The 24,851-nt window shown below is 43.1% G+C and overlaps 1 protein-coding gene across 1 annotated transcript in view; it reads right to left on the bottom strand.

The window, feature by feature from the left end:
• Positions 1-394: 394 nt before the first annotated feature.
• fhdc1 (FH2 domain containing 1) overlaps positions 395-24,851 on the bottom strand; it is a 108,635-nt gene continuing 84,178 nt past the window's right edge. The window contains 9 exon segments of the mRNA XM_055646922.1: positions 395-3,583; positions 3,585-4,808; positions 8,130-8,294; positions 11,457-11,574; positions 17,473-17,543; positions 18,496-18,603; positions 18,693-18,763; positions 22,457-22,557; positions 22,649-22,734. Of these exon segments, the coding sequence (XP_055502897.1) occupies positions 2,396-3,583; positions 3,585-4,808; positions 8,130-8,294; positions 11,457-11,574; positions 17,473-17,543; positions 18,496-18,603; positions 18,693-18,763; positions 22,457-22,557; positions 22,649-22,734 (3,132 nt within the window). The 3' untranslated portion in view covers positions 395-2,395.

Raw genomic sequence — 24,851 nt, 5'->3', positions numbered from 1 at the left:
GGGTGTTTGCCTGCACGGCGTTTGTACGTTCTCCCCGTGACCTGCGTGGGTTTTCTCTGGGATATCCGGTTTCTTCGCACACTCCAAAGACGTATAGGTCTGTAAGTTAGTTAGCTTGGTCTAATTGTAAATTGTCCCTAGTGTGTGTGGGATAGTGCTAGTGGATGGGGATCACTGGTCGGCTCGGACTCGGTGGACCGAAGGGCCTGTTTCCACGCTGTATCTCGAATCTAGACTGTATTATTCAGAAATGAAACTGAATATTGACAGCACAAATCACCGTCCCAATTTTGCACACCGTTAGGGCCCAACTTAGATTGCAGTTTCTAACAGTTAATCTTTATAAAGCTTCATTAGGAAAGCACATTGCAATAAGTAGGCAACACAATCACTATTTGATGGGACAGAACTGACTTTTAATACTTGACTGAACAGGAGTTATGTGGAACGTGCAAATACTACAACACTTCATTTCAATTTACAGAGATACATCACTTTTGTTTACAAATGTAAGGTGATCTTAAAATTTGAACGTCCATTGAGCCGTTTAATAGTTAATGAGGGTGGATGCAGATGGAACGGTAAAAGAAAGCAATTACCATAGATATGTTACACAATGCCACCAGAGGGCGCAATAGACAAGGGGTGGAATGGACAATGAAGCCAAATTCAATCCTCAAATCCAAATGACCAAATTATGAAGACGAAAAAAAATAGACACTTTAAAATTGACCTCTTCAGGAGGTAAATCAGTCTTGTTATATTACACTAAACTCTAACACTTTTGCGGATGTGTAGTAACACCCCATGCTAATTGAATTACAAACAATAAGAGACTGGAATTCCTTAATCTGCCAATAGTAAAAAAACATTCATCTCAAGTAAATGGGGCAGCTTCAGAAGCAGTACCACCCACATTCAGTCTTGTCCGTTTCACAGGCAGTATGTGTGGCTGTTAAGAGATATAATGATCTCATATCTAACAAAAATATATATTTTTTTAGGTTAAAGTACCACCTGGAGAGAAATTTGGGTGTAACATAGCCCCATAAAAAACACTATAGAACGAGAGCAGGAAATGTCCTATACACCATTGCTCGGACAGGCACAGGCCTAACAAAGCAGTTGCAGACAAACGAGCAGCTTTCATGTTTAATGAGATCAGTAAAAAGCCAACTGCTGAAGAAACAGTGCAACATCCCCATATGCATACTAGCACAATATTCAATATAAGGATATCATTAACTACAAAGTGTGCGGCTGTTTCATGGCACTGCCTGTGTTCAAAATTCACCAGCCAACATTCGACATCGAATGGACTATCGTTGTGTTTCAGAGTAAGAACTCTACAATGTTCATCGGTTTGCACTCATGTGACTCCTCCAACATAGGGGCGACCAGAAAAAGTATCAATTCATATTGACTTGTCCCAGCTACATATAGTGGTCCCTTCGACCCTTGGTTCCAATCTCTATAGTCGTAATGAGCCCTTGGTGAAAGTGACTGAACACAATAGTTATCCCGTCCATGGAGTTTAACTAAGATATACCAATACTGTACAGAATATGCTATGCACTGTGTATTTATACACATTATTCATATCACAATACAAAAAATAAATTATTGTGCTGCAACTATGTAATCAAGTGGAAACTCCAGCCCACTCATTCGTCCACTAGTTTCTCTATACATTTCTATTCCTTAGCACCAGTACTTTCCTCCCTTAAAAAGAAAGTAGGAGCCCACCATAACTATAAATAGCCATCTTCTAAAAATTTGAAGATTTAATCTTGACATTTTAAAAAGATACATTCACCAGCTGCAGAGAGATATAAAGCTAGCTTAGCTTCTTGACATTTTCATGGAATGGATCAAAATCCATCACGGAGAAGCAGCACTCACACTTAATCCTGAAAATACCACGGATCGGTACTTCTTCCTGAGGAATTAGCAAATACGTCGCAACTTTACCAAACGCTGCTGAGATCTGGTTCGGCCTCTGTCGAATGGGATTATTATTTCCAAATTCAATTATCATTCCCCCCCACTGGATCTCCAATCTCTGCCTCTTGCTGCCATGTTTAGATGCGATAAGGCCAACAGGCTTTTTCTGTACATCAATGAATTTGTGAATGAATGGCAGGAGATTCATGTCTAAAAGGCAGAGCTGGTCCTGGCAGTTTCCTGCTCCATTTCTTGGTGCCACAAAGGATGGTTCACAAAGGGTAACTGATTCTTGCCGGCAAGACCCGGCATGTTTGACCAATGCAGAACACCAATACACACCAATGGAAAATCGAACTGCAGGCACACAAAGGGAGAACTTCCATTCGGGAAGGTCTACAAAGATTTTAACTTGCTACTGCCCTAAGCTCTACGTAATCAATAAAACATTTTACTTCCACTTCGATGATCTTTCTGGCGTTTTCTTGCTTCTAATGGAATCTGTGGCTGGAAGGTGTTTCTTTTCGGTTGATGTTTGCGAAGTGTTGTCGCCTGTGTAGGTGGACTGTGTTTTGCATGTTGGTGCCTTCTCCTCCTCTTCGGTCTTGCTCCCCAGTTTTTGGGTACTTGGCCGTTTCATGCTGGTATTTTCACTGCTCTTTGTATGGTTTGTCCCAACGTGCTTGGGCGTAGACTGCCTCTGCGAAGAGGTTCTGGTGAGGTTTGTTGCTTTGGCGGGCTGCGGAGACGTGCTGGGAATCGGTCTGGGATCTGTCCTCTGGCGTCGAGAGGAAGAGGCCACAGTGTTTCTGGCAAAGTTGGGAGTAAGCATTGGTGAGGCTGAATTGCTATTTCCTCCCGTGGACTCTGTTGTTCCGCCTGTATTTGTGCTGTGCCTGGGGAAGCTTCTTGTAACTGAGCGACAAATCTTACTGCTTTCATCGGGCTTTGGCTTGGGGAGATTTCGGACTGGCTTAGCGGCAGGTTTTCTGAGGGAGTCTTTACGCTTTGCAATGCTATTAGATGCGTTTGCCAAAGCAGCAGTCTCTTTTGTTGGCTTTTGTTCTGCCACTGGATAGCTGGACCTGCGAGGAGTCTTTGACAAACCGTCTCGCCACTTTGACCCTGAAGCCTTATGAGAGTGTTTTTGTTCATCATTACTTAATGCTTTTGCTTCTGGTCTTCTGACACTGTTGGATCTTCTACTTGACTTTGATATTGGCAAAACCCTCCTCATTTCCTCGTTATTAGGGTGGTTTGTTGTCCTTGAGGTTTTAGGAGGAACTGGACTGCTCAAACAATGCAAAGTTGATTTTGGAGTGGGCAATGCTTCCCCTCTAACCATACTAGGCTGCTTTAAACTGCAAATCTGCTTTGCTACCTTTGGTAAGTTCATTGTCTCCGAGGCTGCCTCAAGAGCACGGCCATTATTAATGGTTATATTTTTGGTAATGGGAATGAGAGAATTGTCCGACAAATCATTAGAAACTTCAGTGTGATCTCCTTTAGGGCTTCTAAATTGGTGTTGTGATTCTACTTGGATTTTCTGGCAGGCAGCTTTGACTTCACATTGCTCTGAAGGTTCAGAACAATCTCCACCTCCTGTATATCCCAAAACAAAAAACACCGTTCTGCTTTCCCTTGTTTAAAACAGAGTTATTCGCTGCATCTGAACTCTGGATGGATACTTCAGTGCCTTCTGTATTCTTTATTTTCTGTGGTAATGACCGAGAATCCGTAAAGCAGTAAGACTCACCATCAAATATCTTCGAGACCAGGCCAGAAAATGCACCAGAATCAGAGCTAGAGGATGTCTGAATGCCTACACTGGTGCTAGGCATCAGGGGACTCATATCTGTGTCACAGGCCTGCACACTGACATCTGTATCAGTAGTCTGCAGATTCTCCTCTGTACTAGGAGTTTGTACACTCACATCTGTACTAGGTGTCTGCACACTCACATCTGTACTGGGAGTCTGCACACCCACATCTATACTGAGAGTTTGCATGCCCACATCTGTACTGGGAGTCTGCACACTCACATCAGTACTCGGTGTCGACAAACTCACATCTGTAGTAGGAGTATGCAAACTCAGGTCTTCGCTGTACTCCAGGTCGGTTAGTGTAACATCATCACAGGTCGTCACTTGGCTAGAGTCAGTGGCACTGGTGCAATTGAAAATCTGTAAACCTTCAAGAAGCTCAAGCTGCTGTTCGGAGGCGATCATCTGGTTAAGGTTTGTGAGGTCTGTATACTTTGTGTGGGCATTATCCTTTATTATATTCTCATTGTTATTGTAGGCATCTTGTTCATGCTGACCAACTGCACTTTCAGTCTTTGTGAAGTTCTCTGTAGGAGCGGTCTCTGTATTCCTAGCAGTGCATGGCTCAGCTGAAGCCAAGCAGAGATAGCTGTCTTTTATAACTGTGGTATGAGCACAGCCCTGATTGGAGTCAAAGTGGGCACTATCTAAGCTTCCATCGTGGGTTTCTGACATCTTTTGCCAGGCTACCCTCTGTCTAGAGCTACGTGCAACAGAACGAGGGATACTGTTTGACTTAGCTTGTTCTTCTGTATGTGCAGCCTGCAAAAATGACAATAAATGGCTGTCAATAGCAGCACCTTCCGATGAGCGCAAACGTCTGCTTCTAGTTCTCTTCACACTCCCGGGGCTTTGAGATCTCGGATGAGTGAAAGCTATTAGGTCATGTAGTCCATCCTTGATGAGCAGTTTCACATCATTTTCGCTACTACTCCTTCCAAAGATACTCCGTTCACCAGCAGCCCACGAATGCCGTTTCTCATCCAATTCCTTTTGCCTTTGTTGTTGACAGAGTTCCTTAATTTCTCTGTCTCTGTTTTCCTATGGGGTACAGAGATTTGTTTTTCATTAATTCATTATTTTATTTTAATGCCAATTTCCCTTAAATAAATAAACGCAAAATCCCCACATTAACTCCCCGCTACCTTCAGGTAGAAGGTACAGGAGCCTGAAGACTGCAACGTCCAGGTTCAGAAATAGCTACTTCCCCACAGCCATCAGGCTATTAAACTTAACTGAAACAAATCTCTGAACATTAAGAGACCATTATCTGTTTATTTGCATTGTAACTGCTTATTTATTGATGTGTGTATATATTTATATAATGGTATATAGACACACTGATATGACATGTGGTGGACTCACTGTGGTGGATGTTAATTTGTGTTTATTGTATGTTTTGTTGTTTATTATTATTATGTATGACTGCAGGCATCGAAATGTCCGTTCATACCGAAAGGTGTGAATGACAATAAAGGAATCTAATCTAATCTAATCTAATCTAATATGTTCTGTATTTGTGCCTACTATATTCTGTTGTGCTGTAGTGCTGATGATTTCATTGTCCCGTCTGGGAATGAACTCTCTTGACTTGACTTGAACATTGAATGATACTTCTTGAATTATGTTGACATAGAAATTCAAAACAAAACTCCTGTCCAATTTGATGCACAACTTAAAATAAATCTTTCTAATCCTAGATTATGAATGATATTTTGGAGAATCCCTTGTGGCAAAAATGTCTGAAAACCACAAATACAATTCAGTTATTTTCTTCTTAGAATAATTTGTTTGGTTCAAACATCTCCCCTCTTCTGGAGAAAACATTGATATTTCCTGTATTAACTCTCAAAAGAGCCTATTATAACCATATAACAATTACACCACGGAAACAGGCCATCTCGGCCCTACAAGTCCGTGCCGAACAACTTTTTTTCCCTTAGTCCCACCTGCCTGCACTCATACCATAACCCTCCATTCTCTTCTCATCCATATGCCTATCCAATTTATTTTTAAATGATACCAACGGACCTGCCTCCACCACTTCCACTGGAAGCTCATTCCACACCGCTACCACTCTCTGAGTAAAGAAGTTCCCCCTCATGTTACCCTTAAACTTCTGTCCCTTAATTCTGAAGTCATGTCCTCTTGTTTGAATATTCCCTATTCTCAAAGGGAAAAGCTTGTCCACATCAAATCTGTCTATCCCTCTCATCATTTTAAAGACCTCTATCAAGTCCCCCCTTAACCATCTGCGCTCCAGAGAATAAAGACCTAACTTATTCAACCCATCTCTGTAACTTAGTTGTTGAAACCCAGGCAACATTCTAGTAAATCTCCTCTGTACTCTCTCTATTTTGGTGACATCCTTCCTATAATTAGGCAACCAAAATTGTACACCATACTACAGATTTGGTCTCACCAATGCCTTGTACAATTTTAACATTACATCCCAGCTTCTATACTCAATGCTCTGATTAATCTTATGGTCTTTGGGCAGGATGGAATTTACAAGTGTGATTCAGTGGGCCCTTCTCCATTCTATAGATAATAATTCATAGAACAGAACAGAACAGCCCAGGAAGGAACCCTTCAGGCCACAATGTTTGAGCCAAACATGATGCCAAGTTAAACTGATCACATCTGCCAGTACATGATCCATATTCCTTTATTTCCTGCACTTCTAAGTGTCTATCCAAAAGCCTCAAACACCACTATCATCTCTGCTGCCTCCACCACCACCCTTGGCCTTGTGTTCCAGGTCTTCCACCACTCTCTGTGTAAAACCTTGCCCCACATATCTTCATTATGGACACACTGATATATGTGGTGGATATACAAGGCTCATGGCCAATAGTGAAGAAAATCTTGGCAGTGAACAGGCTAAACATTACCCTCCCACCTTATAGCTATTCCCTCTAATGTTCATTGACCAAAATGTTATTTTAAGTTGTGCATTAAATCAGACAGGATGTTTGTTTTGATTCATGATCTGTAATCATAACTGATCTAGATTTTGTCCTTGAAGAATGTCTGTCTACATAAAATATTAGTTTGAGTCACTGATTAGCATCAGGACTGGAGACGATGGCTCCTTTCTCTCACCTGCAGCAAAGCCAGTAAAACACTGGAACTGCCCAGCTTGAGAAACCTCAGTCAACGCAGAGCGATGTCCAGTCGATGTTTCATAGTCGGTCCGATCCGGGGCATGCATCAATTGCAACATCAACCTCAAATGTTTTTCAAATGAAGGCTGATTTTTTGGTTGTCTGATACCGTACTGTCAAAGCTGCCACAGCCAGGCATAAAAACTGCTTTTTTTCCCCACGAGTAGTAGCTGTACTCAATAACCAAAAATCTGTAGCCTCCTTTTGCTCTGGTATTTTATTTAATTCACATGTTTAATCAATAGTGTTTTATTATTAATGTTTAATGTTTTATGTGCCATTCCTAACTGTCACTGTATGTCATGTTGTCACTTGCGGGCAGAGCACCAAGGCAAATTCCTTGTATGGGAATACTTGGCCAATAAACTTATTCATTCATCATTCTTATTCATAGGTTTACAAGGTTAATTCTTGGGATGGCGGGACTGTCATATGCTGAGAGAATGGAGCAGCTGGGCTTGTGCACTCTGGAGTTTAGAAGAATGAGAGGAAATCTCATTGAAACATATAAGATTGGTAAGGCCTTTGACACGCTAGAGGCAGGAAACATATTCCCGATGTTGGGGGAGTCCAGGGCCACAGTTTAAGAATAAGGAGTAAGCAATTTAGAATGGAGACGAGGAAACACTTTTTTCTCACAGAGAGTGGATAGTCTGTGAAATTCTCTGCCTCAGAGGGCGGTGGAGGCAGGTTCTCTGGATGCTTTCAAGAGAGAGCTAGATAGGGCTCTTGAAAATAGCGGAGTCAGGGGATATGGGGAGAAGGCAGGAATGGGGTACGGATTGGGGATGATCAGCCATGATCACATTGAATGGCGGTGCTGGCTCGAAGGGCCGAATGGTCTACTCCTGCACCTATTTGTCTATTGTCTACTCAGCTGCACTTACAATACATTTGGTTGTTATCTTATTTTAAGATTTGCTTCAGATTTTAGGTTTCAGAGTTATGAGAGCTTTCCTTTAGTTATTCAGTAAACAGCGCCATCTACTGTATATATTTGGTGACAGTGAGGCAATCAGAAATCCCTCATTCCAAAAGCCGACAAAATGGTTCACAGGCAGATCAGTGTAGTTGTGTTTAAGAAGGAACTGCAGATGCTGGAAAATCGAAGGTACACAAAAAAGCTGGAGAAACTCAGCGGGTGCAGCAGCATCTATGGAGCGAAGGAAATAGGCAACGTTTCGGGCCGACTTACCTTGACAGCTTTTTTGAATCTATCACAAAAGTCTTGGAAAATTTTGAAGCATTCTTCTAATTTCATTGTTTCTTTGTCTTCACAGAAGAAATCAATGAGGGTATTGGCTTCCCTCTGCAATTCCATCCGTTGTGCCTCTAATCTGTCCACTTCTCCCAAACCTTGCTGCAGGGTAAGATATACAGTACATCAGCAAACACGCAATGAACAGAAATAACATTGTGCCTTCATTCTCCATCGTTCAAAAAGTTCAAAGGTATTTTATTGCCATGTGTACCAATTAAGATACAGTGAATCTCTCACAAATCATTATCTGCAAACATCATACAGGTTACATTGCAATAATGTCCTAAAATCAGGTAATCTAAATGATGATGTTTTTGAAAAAATCTAGCTTTCTTGTTCTTCTAAATTATAGTTATTAAGATTTTAGAAGCAAACTAGACTGAGTGGGACCCGTTGGGTCCCATGTTCACACGGGAGGGCTGGTCCCCCGACGCAATATTCCACCTCTCCACCAATTACAATTCCAGGCTTTCTGGAGTGCTGGTATGGGTGTTGTGGGCTGAAGGGACTGGTCTCCCGAGGGCTAGTATGGACATTGTGGGCCAAATGGATTCTTGGGGTGGCAGCTCAGACCCTCAAGCCTGATGTGTTGGCAGCTCACTCACTGCTGGTGGGATGGCAGTTGACTCACGGCTATTCCTTGAAATTCCATTTCATGCAGGGTGCAAGGCCACCATTTCATGCAGGGTGCAAGGCCACCATAAAACCACACAAAACACCACACTCACAGTTCAGTAGACATTCAGTGTGTTCAGTTGATTCACAGCTCAGACAGAGTTGTGACCTCTCCCTCCCCCATCATGTAGGGACTGAGCCACACCCACACTTCCGTTTTTTTATAATCCCTCCCCCTCCCGCTGGAAAAGCTGTGGCCTTCATGGCGTGGTTGACAGGAGAGAGATTCTCAACATTTTTTTAAACACTGATAACACTTATTTTTCATTGACGGGCAGAATCCTCTGCACCTGATGAGCAGAAGGGGACTGAGTCAGATGGCCAAAAATCACAGCCATAAGTGGTAGCCTTTTATCTAAAATCAATATACAGTACAAACAGGAAGTTGTCAAGTTTAGACAAACAACCATTTGCAGTGCTTTTTACTTCAACACAAAACCCCCAAACATCCATTTGCATTGCTCTTTACCTCAACCCAAACCCCCACCAACTATTTGCAGTGCTTTTAACTTCAACCCAAACCCCCACCAACCATTTGCACTGCTTTTACTTCAAACCAACCATATTTTCATTTTCAAACCACATTAAGGACACTCAAGTTAAGTAAAACCACATTCACAGTTTAGTAGACATGTGTTCAGTGTTATTCACAGCTCAGACTGAGAGACGTGACCCTCTCAGTTCCCCCATCTTGCAGAGACTGACTGAGGCACAACACTTCCGGGTTTTATAGTCCCTCCCCCCTCCCACCAGCAGGGGCAGCAGAGAGAATTTCAACATTTATTGAACATTAATAACTCTTTTATGTTTCATCGATGGGAAAAATCCTCTGGTCCAGCTCAGCGGAGAGGGACGCTGAGCGAGGTGGCCAGAAATCACAGCCGTAAGTGGCGGCGTTCTTTCAGAAATCACGAAACAGAAAGTCAGAAAGTGGTCAAGATCTTAGTTTTAGTAATATATAAATGACACTAAATGACAGCCAGTACCTGTTATCTAGCGTGATCATTAATTTAATAATTAAAGCAAACAATGAGCCTGATGTATCTGGGTATTACTTTGGCCTAATGTGAAATAGCCTAGTACTTTCACTGTATCTATTCAGGGCCCTGATGCACACTTTACTTGTCCATGGACGAGTTAATGATCATGAGATGTGAGGAGGAGGGGGGGGGGGGGAGAGGTAAGAATGTCATTGTTCTATCTGGGACAAATGACAATAAAACACTCTTGACTTGACTCTTAAGAAGGAGGAGGTGAGGGAGTGGGGAAAATGAGGCAAATCATTATCTTATCATTATTAGATCAGCCACTGCCTTATTCAATAGTGGAGCCAGCTTGGAGGACCACAAGGGCAGCTCCTGATCCTATTACTTATGTTCGTGTTCAATGCGAGTTAAATTATTCAAGAATAAAATCACAAACTCTCCATCACTTTTTTTCGGAAATCCTACAACATCGAATCAAGTACCTCCAGGCCCACAGCCTTTGGAGGTTTTTTTTAACCACCTGTATTTTATGAGTACTTCTTCCCTAGGCATGTCTTACACATTATTCATTTCCCTACTGCTAGCAGAAATAGAATTCTCTATCAAACGCTCTAAATGATACATCCAGCAAAGGTTGAATAAGCAAAGATTCTGTCCTGTAGTTGGCACAGTTAAATCTTACTGATCTATCTTTGTGCTGTCATTAACAGAGCTACAATTTTCTAGCTCTATCATTGACCTAATAAGATTGGAATTTATCGTGTTACTTTGAATAAAGTCCAATTTTTAAAATGGCTGCCAAATTTTGTTAGCATAATAATCATGTTCTTTTTGGTCTCTTTCAAAAATTCTGAACAGTTATTTAATACTTATAATTATGCCAGAAACAGAATGTTCTTTGTTTAGGCAATGAATATAGATTTATTCCACACAAGGGAAGATGGCCACAAGTCACCAATGTATACACCAATTGTATGTCATTTGATCACCCCAGTTGTGGGATAAATATTGTACTCCAGAACTAAACTCTGAATATTCTCGATAAATTCAAACAAAGCGCATGAAGAACATTGGACATTTGAGATAGGTACAGTGTGAACATTAAGATTGCCAGCAGAGCAACAAACAGACCTGCATTTGTTAATTTTTCTAGCTCATGCAATCTACTGCAGAAGCTTAGAATGCCATGCTGTTTTTAAATAAACTGCAGTCATCTCACCATCTATATATATATAAAACTCAAATCAGTCCGCCTGCAGTACGGATCCCTTCCTGCCTTTCGATTCGTTGACGGCTGCTCCTTCCTCAGCTTCCAACACACTTCGAAACAATGTTGCAAGACAGGAACACTGAACTTTTCACTGCTGCAGCAGGCAGGGATTTTTTTTAAAGAGGCAGGGCAGTGCTGGAATCTTACTTTTGAGAACGGTTTCAGTTCCATTGGAGGAGACGGGTGCATGGTGGAATATTGGGTTGGGGGATCACACCATTGGGGGAGCAGACCCAACGGGTCTGCACTTGGTCTAGTAATAATTAAAACTCTACTCCATCTTGCTGTTATTTGGAAATGCACTAGTTTGTCTATTAGATACTGGCTCACCTGAATGAAATCCTCCATTTGATGAAATAGGTCAACGTCTTGCTTTAGATGTATTTGCATCGATTTTGTTCTACTGTCAAGTGAATGTAGGTCGGCATTAACGCTATCACTGGACAATCTGGAAGGAAAATATATGTTTAAAACATGTCAGAATTTCCAAATAAAAATGTTTGTTTCTGGATTGTCTCTCAACCTACAACAGATCCACAATGTAAGATGCAGTGTTTTAAAGGAAAGAACAACCAAGTCCATTGTTTAAATATGTCCATTGAGTAGCTATGGTGTTGTGTAGGAATCCCATTATGTAACCACAGCTAGCAATAATTATGCAAATGAATATATCTGTGTTTAATTTGCTTTGGAAAAGCAAGATTAGCCACAACAAATCAGTATTACTGTAATAAATAAAGGCAAGGATTGAACAATTCAGGAGTTAAAATGTTATCAAATGTTAACTAATCTGCTCAATGTTTTTGTTAATTTCAGAATTCCACTTCAGCATCTAAGTTACCTTTGAAAAATTTTGTTTTCATATTTTAATTTTTAAATACCAAAAATGTGATGTTAGCAACATGCAACACCTCCTGTCTTTCTTTTTGTGTAACCTTCTTCCCAATGACTACACAGATTAATGGATCACACAGTATGAGGATATTTGACATACTATTAAGTGTTTATATAATTTAAAGTATACTGTAATAAATTAAATTAGTTATCCTGAAATTACTGGACTCTGGAAATATTGTATGGTTAAATGTCAAAGCAGGCTGGAAAATAGAAATATCACAATTATGGGAAGAATATTAGATTGAAACCCCATAGGTTGCTATTGATTCCAGGCATATCTACCATACTTTCTGAAATGTAATGCGCATATTATGTCACCAAGCTCTCCAATGGCAAACATATTCACCTTTTTGACAATGATACAATCTCAATTTCCCACTATTTAATTCTTAGTCAAATTTACTCATGAATATTATTTATCAGCCAAGGAATGGTTTTCATTTCTATGGTCTATCTCATTTTTAGTTGTCCAGTTTTTTTTTAAATGTACGTTTTGGAACATGAGTTGCCTTTGTGAACTGGTGCTGTCATGCTGCAAAGGGTTATGTTGTAAGGCCCAAGTTTTAGACTTTGGTATAAGAGCAGTGATATATTCCCACGTCAGAATGATGTGCACTTTGGAGACTAACCTCCAGGTGATAGAAACAGGGAACTGCAGGTACACAAAATTACTGGAGAAACTCAGCGGGTGCAGCAGCATCTATGGAGCAAAGGAAATACGTTTCGGGCGACCCTTCTTCAGTCAGTCTGAAGAAGGGTTTCAGCCCGAAACGTCGCCTATTTCCTTTGCTCCATAGACGCTGCTGCACCCGCTGAGTTTCTCCAGCAATTTTATGTACCTTCGATCTTCCAGCATCTGCAGTTCCTTCTTGAACAAGGAACTGCAGGTGCTGGTTTACAAAAAAAAACAAAACACTAAATGCAGGTGTAACTCAGCAGGTCATATAACCATATAACAATTACAGCACGGAAACATGCCATCTCGACCCTTCTAGTCCGTGCCGAACACATAATCTCCCCTAGTTCCATATACCTGCGCTCAGACCATAACCCTCCATTCCCTTCCCATCCATATAACTATCCAATTTATTTTTAAATGATAAAAACGAACCTGCCTCCACCACCTTCACTGGAAGCTCATTCCACACAGCTACCACTCTCTGAGTAAAGAAGATCCCCCTCATGTTACCCCTAAACTTCAGTCCCTTAATTCTCATGTCATGTCCCCTTGTTTGAATCTTCCCTACTCTCAGTGGGAAAAGCTTTTCCACGTCAACTCTGTCTATCCCTCTCATCATTTTAAAAACCTCTATCAAGTCCCTAACTTGTTCAACCTATCTCTGTAACTTAGTTGCTGAAACCCAGGCAACATTCTAGTAAATCTCCTCTGTACTCTCTCTATTTTGTTGACATCCTTCCTATACTTAGGCGACCAAAATTGTACACCATACTCCAGAATTGGCCTCACCAATGCCTTATACAATTTTAACATTACATCCCAACTTCTATACTCAATGCTCTGATTTATAAAGGCCAGCACACCAAAAGGCCAGCACACCAGGTCAAGCAGCCTCCCTGGAGAAAATGGACAAGTGGCATTTCGGGTCAGGATCCTTCTTCCTGGTAGGAGTGGGAAAGAGAAAGCTGGAAGAGAGGAGGGGTGGGACAACGTGTGGCAGATAATAAGGGAACATAGGCATGAGGGGATGATAGGCAGATCTGTTGCCTTTCTCAAACCATCTGCCTATCAAACACCCCCCCCCCTTTGTCTGTGTTCACCTATTTATTACCTGCCACATATTGTCCTGCCCCTCCTCTCTTCCAGCTTTCTACCCACTCCCCCCACAATCAAGTGAACTGCTTTGCTCTAAATGGTGTTGAGCATCATCAGTACTGCTGGGGTTGCATACATCCAGGCGAGTGGAGTGTATTCTATTAAACTCCTGACTAACACCTGGTAGATGGGAGTTCACAGGTGCGTCACACTCTACAGCAGTGGTTCCCGACCTTTTATTGGCCATGCCCCACCTAATCACCTCTAAAATCCTGATGGCCCCCTCCCCATATAGTGATATATAATTCTTATCATTTAAAAAGTGAACTCCGTTTCAGCTGAAGAAGCTTAAAACGCCAATACCTTGGTTTAAACAAGAAACATAGAAACATAGAAATTAGGTGCAGGAGTAGGCCATTCGGCCTTCGAGCCTGCACCGCCATTCAATATGATCATGGCTGATCATCCAACTCAGTATCCCGTACCTGCCTTCTCTCCATACCCCCTGATCCCCTTAGCCACAAGGGCCACATCTAACTCCCTCTTAAATATAGCCAATGAACTGGCCTCAACTACCCTCTGTGGCAGAGAGTTCCAGAGATTCACCACTCTCTGCGTGAAAAAACGTTCTTCTCATCTCGGTTTTAAAGGATTTCCCCCTTATCCTTAAGCTGTGACCCCTTGTCCTGGACTTCCCTAACATCGGGAACAATCTTCCTGCAAGGGCTACAAGCTTCCTACAAGCTTCAAAAAATAACTACACAATAAAGACCTTTTTTACCCCCAAAAAAAGTTATTTACTCAAAATAACATCTGAAACATAAACTACATAAAACTGATGGAAAATCCAAAAAAATAAAAATTGAAAATTTGGACCCAGACCTCCTCAGTCGCGCTCAATTGACCCCCTGTGGGGCGTACGCCCCACGTTGGGAACCACTGCTCTACAGGATATATAAGGTGTGGGCTCCTACTGTTGCCTCGGTATTTATGTCGTATTATGTAGGAAACTGGTGAGCAAGTGCCAATGATACCTTCCATTGTCTTGCTGATGTCTGAGAGTAGATTGGCTGATAGTTACTGTATAGGAAGGAACTACAGACACAAAATGCTGGAGTAACTCAGCGAGACAGGAAGCATCTCCGGAGAGAAGGACTGGGTGATGTTTCAGGTCGAGACCCTTCTTCTTCACTACTTGAATGACTGCAGAGCTTTGACGTGACCCATCGCTAATGAAGTCACTTTGCCCTACAGCATGTTACTTGTGCTATTTAACACAGGCATTGGCCGACTTCAACTTTGTCGGGTTGGGGTCTTATATTTAGGTATCCCTAGACTGCTCTGGGCCTGCCCTGCTACACTTCTCATTGAACCAAGAATACATTCCCTGGATAGTAATGATGGAGCATGGGATATACAGGGATATGAGGATACAGACCATCAAAACAAAAAAAATTTGTAGATGCTGTAAATATGAAAGATAAACAGAAAATACTGGACGCGTCAGACAGCATAGAAACATAGAAAAATAGGTGCAGGAGTAGGCCATTCGGCCCTTCGAGCCTGCACCGCCATTCAATATGATCATAGCTGATCATCTAAAATCAATACCCCGTTCCTGCTTTTTTCCCCATATCCCACGATTCTCTCAGCCCTAAGAGCTAAATCTAACTCTCTCTTGAAAACATCCAATGAATTGGCCTCCCCTGCCTTCTGTGGCGGGGAATTCCACAGATTCACAACTCTGTGGGTGAAGAAGTTTTTCCTCATCTCAGTCCTAAATGGCCGACCCCTTATACTTCCATCAAGTATCCAAACCTAATTTTGATGCTGTTTTCGCTTATTTAAATGTTGGCAAATTAATACTGCTAATTAGTCACCAGTCCTTGTAGACAAGGTTTTCCTATGACCAGCTTATCTTGCAAGGATACTAACTTGTTTCCATTTTTGCTTTTTGCAGCCCCACTGTGGATCCTAAACAACGATAGATTATAAATTCAGCATCCATTACAGTATAACAATAAGGAAAAGCTAACATTTTAGTGATCTTCATTTTTAGGATATTATCCACTTGCACCACATTAGTAAACATAAACAAAGAGATGGTTAACTGAAAATTACATGTTATGGGTTAATCTGCAGAAAGGAATAGGAAGGTAGCCATCTGGGTCAAAGTCCCTTTGGCTGAACTAGGAAACTGCATGAGGAGCAGCACTACTCCTTCTGCCAGTTCCATTCCTACCATCTAAGAACACCAACAATCCTTTCAAGAGAGGCAGCCCTCCCAGTGGAGTGGGTGACGTTTCGTGTCGAGACTCTTCTTCAGTCTGAAAGAAGGGTCTTGACCCGAAACGTCACCCATTGTTTCTCTCCAGAGATGCTGCCGGTCCCGCTGAGTTACTCCTGCATTTTGTGTCCATCTTCAATTTTCTTGGCCTCGCTCTGGGAGTAGAAGTGGGGGCGGATCCGGACCGCAACGGCCGTGAGCCCCAGGCCGAGTTCGGCGATCGTTTGCCTGCTTCTGCTGCTGTTGGAGGTGAGACGTTGCGTTGTCTTGGGCCTGTCCCACTTTGGCCGTCAGTTCCGCGACAGGCCGTTGGCGCGCGAAGATTTTGTTCGCTACAAAAATTTCGGAGCCCCGCGCGATGTCGCTCACAACTACATACCCCTCCGCGCTTCTCAGTGGGACCGGCCCCGCGCGGCCACACGATGCCCGTGTGCCTCAACGCGACCATGAAGGTCGCGTAATTTGCGTGCCAAGGACACACAAGTGGGACAGGCCCTTTAGTCTCTACAACACCTATGCAATGGCCATTCTTGCCATCATACATAGATGGTCCCGCAACCGGTAGACTGATGAGAACAAAAGTAGGATTATCACTTGTTGACTACCTCCACAGATCCAAACGGGCAGGTCGATCCTTTAGTATTTAGCTAGCGTAGTTAACTCTGTTTTTACAGCAGAAGGGCGGTGAGGAGTCAACCGCAATGTTGTGGTCTACTTAAGTCTCCCCTGAGACACCGTGCCTCTCCCCCCCTCCCCCCCCACCAGCGTTGGGGTCCCACTTGCTCTAGTATAAAATAAGTTAAGATTCTGGAATTGAAATGCAACATCTCCGCATTGTAAAATTGAAATATCTAGCATGTTAACTTCTCTTGCTCATGACTCGACACATCTTGTTCATGACTCAGTGAACATATCAGGGATTGAATGAACATGTACTTTCTTGGCCAGACTTCACAAAGTGAATTTGTTAACAATGCTGAAGAGTTTATCCTGCACTAAAGTTGCTCAGATCTGAACCTGCAGTTTTCCAGCACAGACATTCAGGTAATAACAAAGCTCAGGAACACGAATGTTTAGATAGTAGACTGCAGGTACGTGATGGAAACAAAAAGATGTGACAAATACAAACATTTCAGTAAACTCAGCTGCAGGTGGGAAACTCTGTAAAGTGCGCCTGAACCAAAACAAAAAGGCGCATCTTCCAAAATCTGTTTGCAGAAAAAAAAAAATTCTGGATTCTTCAGAATATATTTGGGACATATTTATAATTTGATGATCATTCCCTACTGCTGCTGCCATCTTTGTTTTCCGACGTCTATTTTTGGTGCGTGAGAAGTGGGGAGGGGAGAAAGGAGATGATATAAAGACAACAAACACTCTTGTATTACCTGGCTGCTGCCTGAACATGTTTCAGCTTTTCGGGAAAAGTTGAAAGAGTTGCATCCTTTTTTTGTGCTTCCTGGTTGGAAAAAAAACACAATAATTGTTACTGCTACAACTGCTACAATTGTTGAATGTAAAACACACAATTAAAATGACATCTCATCTTCTATGGGAGTCAAAGAACTATTGTTATTTGCAATTAGCTATTCATATGTGCTGACAGAAAAGTGAATACAAATCTTCTGGAGATGGGAATGCATTCTATCAGCCATGAATTTTCAGTAATTCCTATTTTCTAATGGAAAATTATCTATTCTTGAACCAATTCCAGAAAACAATGAACCTACGAAAAATAGGAATCTATTCGCTCGTCTGTTAGAATTAAATCTATAAATGACTGTTGAAATCATTGATAGATAGATAGATAGATAGATAGATAGATAGATAGATAGATAGATAGATAGATAGATAGATAGATAGATAGATAGATAGAGAGAGATAGATAGAGAGAGAGATAGATAGATAGATAGAGAGAGAGAGAGATAGAGAGATAGAGAGATAGATAGATAGATAGATAGATAGATAGATAGATAGATAGATAGATAGATAGATAGATAGATAGATAGATAGATAGATAGATAGAATTTAATTGCCACACAACCAGGGTCGGTGGAATTTGGGTTGCCAGCAGCGGTACAGTAATAAAGAACACACAACCACAATAAAAATTTTACACAAACATCCACCACAGCATTCATCACTGTGGTGGAAGGCACAGAACCTGGCTAGTCCTCCTCCATTTTCCCCCGTGGTTGGGACCTCCACCCTCCACCGCCGTTGCTGCGGGCGTCCAGATGGTAAGGGACAAAGTCAAAGTCAAGGTGAGTCCAGGATCGGCTCTTCCCAACCAGAGACCGCGGCTTCAGGCTGGTGTAGGCCGCAGGCCGGCGGTCAAAGTTCTAAAGTACCTGCCGTGCTTTAGGTAATATTGGGAAGAATAAATATGGGGAAAATATCCAAATACTAACCAGAACGACAAAATGCAGCAAGTTCATTCCTGGCTTGTTTGCCTTTGTGTCTGCTAGTTTCAACAATGAAGATAGCTTGAACCCCACAGCATTTCCTGCATAACCTCCCTGGAGAGAAAGGAGAAGAAAACCATCAATAGAGAAGAAAGATACACAGAAGCTTTGTGGTATCAAAATGAACAGCACAGATCACTTACAGCATTCATGATGTTGCCCGCCTGTAGAACCAAATGTAAAACTGCATGAAGTTCTTCACAGGCCATCAGTTCTGCAAAATGTTAACAAAAGGTTCAAAGTTTAATGGGAGCTAAAAAAAAGAGCAGGAAACGCAACATGTGACATTCCACATCATATTTAGAACTTTACATGCAAATAAACTTATTTCTTATTCAACAACTTTGGACCCAAACCCTGAATAAATACCCAGTGTTCAGCTTCCTTCACCTACATTTCTTTGTGGGGTTTGATACTTGGGCATTGTGGTACCTTCCTTAAGTGAACATTATGTATGTGTGATTCTGTCAGAGTTCAGTTGATCGGCGACCACAGCTTCTTGGAGGTTCCGTTGAGATGACTCACCTTAATAGCCCTGTCCCACGGTGCGAGTTCATTCCAAGAGCTCTCCCGAGTTAAGAAAAAAATCAAACTCGTGGTAAGCACGGAGAATGAACGTAGCGGGTACGTTGGAGCTCGGGGACGTCTCTTAGCGGCTCATAACGCTGCCGGCAGGTACTCAGGAAGACTCGCTAACGGCAGGTAAGCACGGGAAGACTGGTGAAGATTTTTCAACAGGTTGAAAAATGTCCACGAGAGCCCCGAGTACCGAGGAGTGGCCATTACCGTCAATCTCCGAGTTCGAATCAGGGCAAACTCGGGAGAGCTCTTGGAATGAACTCGTACCGTGGGACAGGGGTTTTAGCTTCACTATACGCGAGACCGAAATTGAGCCCCGATGACAGGTCAGACCCGAGTCCGCGACAGCTCATATTTGAGCAATCGGACTGAACTTTCGCTGGAACGGAGATTTCTTCCTGTGTAGACTAGTTGAAGTACGCCATCACATTGGTCACTTTAGGGGGCAATCGCGGCACCAGGAAAGGGAATAGCAATTGCGACAGGAGGTTTGGAACCCCCGCCAATGGGCTGTCGAAGGTTCAAGTCTTCGACTAGGTACCTGTGGGCTGTGTCTCACGAAGAGTATCGGAAGGAAGACCGATGTGGGTAATGCCCCTGTCCCACTTAGGAAACCTGAATGGAAACCTCTGGAGACTTTGCGCCCCACCCAAGGTTTCCGTGCGGTTCCCGGAGGTTGCAGGTGGTTGCTGGAGGTTGCAGGTAGTGGAAGCAGGTAGGGAGACTGACAAAAACCTCCGGGAACCGCACGGAAACCTTGGGTGGGGCACAAAGTCTCCAGAGGTTTCCGTTCAGGTTTCCTAAGTGGGACAGGGGCATAAGTGTGGAAAGTTTACGTGTGAGTGTGAATGAATGTGATTGTAACTCAAATGAATGCCTAAAGGTTGTGGTGCTGTACAGCTGTCCTCACCCTTGTAATACTGTGATTGATGGCCGTCTAAAATATCAATGTGATCAATACAGCTCAGTGGGAGAAATCGTTCAGAAATGCATTCATACTTACACACACACTCACTCTCTGTCACACACACACAAATACATACACATCCTCTCTCACATACACGTTTTAGTGAGAACCAATGAATCACAGACAGAATCGATAACCACAGGAAATATTGCCCAGGAAAAGAAGACGGGTTTGAATGTGTAGGCTAATGTGGATCCAAGCCTCTACCATACAATGGATCAAATGTAATGTGCCATGTAAGAACATTAGTAATAGGGGTACCCAGCCTGCCATCAATAAGATCATTTCTGATTGTTTCTCAGTGCTATTCTCCTGCGTCCTTTTATTCCCTTAACATCTACAATTCTATTGATCTGCCTTGAATATACCCATCAGATGAGCTTCTATTGACCTGTACGGCCAAGACATTCAAAGATTCTGGTTGAAGAAATTTCTTCTCATCTCAGTCTTAAACGGATATCCCTTTGCTTTGAACATGTAACCTCTGATTTTAGATACTTAAGCTCCATCTTCTCTGTCAAGCCCTCTGTATTTTTTATGCACTCTGATTGTTCCATCTCTCAGCGTTTGGGACCACTCTACCTAACTCTGCACTGCAGAGGGTGGTGAAAATTGCCCAACGCATCACCGGTTCCTCACTCCCCTCCATTGAGTCTGTCCAAAGCAAGCGCTGTCTGCGAAGGCCGCTCATCATCGCCAAGGACTGCTCTCACCCCAGCCACAGTCTGTTTACCCTCCTACCATCCGGGAGGCGCTACAGGTCTCTCCGTTGCCGGTCCAGCAGGTCCAGGAACAGCTTCTTTCCTGCGGCTGTTACATTACTTAACTCTTCACCTCGGTGACTGCCAATCACCCCCCCCCCCCCCCCCCCCCCCCAACACTCCTTCCCCCAGAGAAATTGCACTACTACGACTGTATGTACGTATATATATTGATTGCTCATTATTCTATGTTCGCTCTTCTGGGGGAGATGCAACTGCATTTCGTTGTCTCTGTACTGTACACTACACAATGACAATAAAGTTTGAATCTGAATCTGAATTGAACAAACCTGTCACCCCAGGAATAAATCTGGTGATGTTTTACAGCAGTCCTCTCATAGGAAGTCTAGACCTGCACAGTGTATTTCAGATGCGTTAACACAAGTGCTCTATATAATTGGATCCGGATAGTTCTGCTCTTATACTCAAATCCTTTTACAACAAAGGCCAAGAACGATACTATTTGACATCCTAATTGCTGCACCTTAACTTTGCATACAGGAATACCCAGGTCCCTCTGAACACCATCATCTTTCTTTTTTTTTTTACACACTTTATCTTTCCATTTAAAAAATCAAATGTATGACTTTAACAATTTTTCCTGGGCCATGTCCTTTGACATTTCACCATACATGTCTATATACCTCTACAGCCTTTCTGTGTCCTCTTCTTAGTTCATCAGCCACCCAGCAGAAATATACAGCCATTTTACAGCCCCAAGTTGGCATGTACGGTAGCCGGTAGGCGGCGCGACTCTCGTCAGCAGCGGCCTCTGCAGCCCGTCTGCGTTTTTATTATTTTTTGCCTATGTTTCGATGTAGTTTTTGTTATTTTTTGTTGGGGGTGTGTGTGTGGGGGGGGGGTGGGGGTGGGGTGGGAGGGAGGGGGTAACTTTTAAATCTCTCCCTGCACGGGAGACACGACCTTTTCTTTATCGGGTCTCCGTTGTCGTTGGGGCTGCAATGAGGAGCGGCCTCCAACAGGAGAAGACCGGGGACTCTGGCGCCGACGACTCACCTCACCGTCGCGGAGCTGGCCGAGTCCAGAGCGGGTGGAGCGGTGGTGGAGCGCTGCTGCTGCTGCGGCCCGACCTCCGGAGATTCGGAGGCTGCAACTGCGGGTCTGGCGGACGGCGGCACCGGGAGCCCGCGGGTCCCTGGAGGGAGACCGCTTTTCAGGGCTCTCGCAACGGCGACTTCTCCCGCCCGAGTTGCGGGGTCGAAGAGTTCTTTGAGCGGGGCCTCACAGCACACAGCACCTCACCAGGGGCTCCAACATCAAGACCCGGTGTGCGACCTCGCACCACCCGGCGTGGCTTTAATGGCCGCGGGACAATCGCCATCGCCAGCGGGGGCTTTGACATTGACTCTGACATCGGGGGGGGGGGGAGAGAGTGCAGTGGAGAGATAAGTTTTTTTGGCCTTCCATCACAGCGATGTGATGGATGTTTATGTAAATTATGTTGTGTCTTGGGTCTATGTGTTTGCAATGTATGGCTGCAGAAACGACATTTCGTTTGGACCTCAAGGGGTCCAAATGACAAATAAATTGAATCTTGAATCTTGAATCTTGAACTTATGTAATGAATCATATCCATTACCTTTAGTGGCTGTCTGCATTGTATCCATTTCCTTGTGTAATGTGAAGCAGGCAGGTGTAAACTCTTCTTTAAGGATCATGGCTTCCATCCGAAGAGCATAGCTGCAAACCAACAAAAATTGTTCAAAAACAAAAGATCAAAAATGGGTATATTTTATTAGTACGTAGAAGGTGCATGACATTGCTTCCTTACCTTGGGACTTGTATCAATAGGATCATGAAGGAATCTGCCAGTGACAGTTTGTTCACATCATCTTTGAAGGCTTGTAATTTTTTTACCTTTAGGGAAATATCATTGAATTAGTGCCTCATTTTTGCTTGAGTTTACAAAGGAGAATAAACAAATCATTACATAGAAAATAGGTGCAGGAGGAGGCCATTCGGCCCTTCGAGCCAGCACCGCCATTCATTGTGATCATGGCTGACCGTCCCCTATCAATAACCCGTGCCTGCCTTCTCCCCATATCCCTTGAATCCACTGGCCACTAGAGCTCTATCTAACTCTCTCCTAAATCCATCCAGTGACTTGGCCTCCACTGCCCCCTGTGGCAGGGAATTCCACAAATTCACAACTCTCTGGGTGAAAAAGGTTTTTCTCACCTCAGTCTTAAATGGCCTCCCCTTTATTCTAAGACTGTGGCCCCTGGTTCTGGACTCGCCCAACATTGGGAACATTTTTCCTGCATCTAGCTTGTCCAGTCCTTTTATAATTTTATATTTGCCCATTTATATTAATATACATGTTTTACTGTTAATTTGGGGTGAAGACAACCGATGTAACAGCAGGCAGGACCAACCTGGGTCTCTTGAAAATGACTAACTGTGGTATTACAATAAATAAAATGGTGGCTACATGAAATAATCTTTTAATATCTCAATATATAGTAATGGAAACATGACAGAAAATTACGAGAAAAACAATATTGAGTTTAATGCAGAGATGTAAAAAAAATTAAGCAGGGTGAGAGTAATGGAAAGATTAACAGAACCAGTTGCCTTGTGTCACAGGGATATTAAAAAAATTGGGTGAGAACAGTAAATATATGAGCAGTCATTTTTCAGTTCACTTAATTCAGGAATCTTTTTGTAAATTATAAAATTCTTCCTATCACTCTTAATGCCTGGGCTGGGACGGTGTTCTGGCGGTGGTGGCCTGAGTCCGGGGTTCGGCCGCGGGCCAGCAGCTGCGTCTGCAGGACTGGTGGGCGGCAGCTTCAACCACCCCGGGCCGCGGTGTTTGAGCCGCAGGACTGTTCTTAACATCGCCCGGGGGGGGGGGGGGGGGTATCGCCCCAGCGCAGAGGGAGAAGAGGAGGGAAGAGACTGCAGACCTAAGACTTTTGCCTCCATCACAGTGAGGAGATGCTGGGTGGACTCACTGTGGTGGATGTTAAAATATGTGTTTATTGTTGTTTTATTGTATGGTATTATATGTATGACTGCTGCAATTTCGTTCAGACTTCGGTCTGAATGACAATAAAAGGCTATCTATCTATCTATCTAATTACGAAAGCTGAGAAACTGGGAAACAAAGGATCAGTTTCTGTATCAATCACTGCCGGGCATTTACTAAGTCATAAATAAGATCAAAGTGATTGCGTACGTGTATAGCAGACCAAAAAGACAGCATGGATTTGTAAAAGGCTAGTCAGGTTTTAGCAAACTCATAGCAATTTTAGAAGGGAAGACACAAAGTGCTGGAGTCATTCAGTGTGTCCGGCAGCATCTGCCAAGAATATGGATAGGTGATGGCTAGAGACCCAGGTTTGATCCTGTCCTCAGGTGCTGTCTGTGTGGACTCTGCATGTTCTTCCTGTGACCGTGTGGGTTTATACCGAGTGCTCCAGTTTTTCCCCCACATCCCAAAGACGTGCAGGTTTGTAGGTTAATTGACTTCTGTAAATTACTTTTAGTGTGTAGGGAGTAGATAAGAAAGTGGGATAAAATAGAGCTAGATTGGTGACATCGAGGCTACCTCCTGCACCCATGCAGAACTCACGGAATCGGTTAACTTCATTACTCATTTTCATCCTGCGTTAAAATTCATTTCAACCACCTCCGACATCTCCCTACCGTTTCTTGATCTCACCGTCTCCATCACAGGAGATGGACCATCAGCTGATATCTATTGTGTACCCACTGACTCCCACAGCTATCTAGACTACACTTTTCCCCACCCTGCCTCCTGCAAAGACTCTATCCCCTACTCCCAATTCCTACGTCTGTGCTGCATCTGCGCCCAAGATGAGGTGTTCCACACCTGGACATCTGAGACGTTCTCATTCTTCAGGGAACGGGAGGTTCCCCTCTTCCATCATAGATGAGATCTTCACAAGGATCTCCTCGATATCCTGCAACTCCGCTCTTGCTCCCCATTCCCCCCCCTCCAGTTGCAA

This window comes from Leucoraja erinacea, chromosome 1, assembly GCF_028641065.1.
Source record: "Leucoraja erinacea ecotype New England chromosome 1, Leri_hhj_1, whole genome shotgun sequence".
Lineage (NCBI taxonomy): Eukaryota > Metazoa > Chordata > Chondrichthyes > Rajiformes > Rajidae > Leucoraja > Leucoraja erinaceus.
This window is presented reverse-complemented; position numbering and strand designations above follow the sequence as displayed.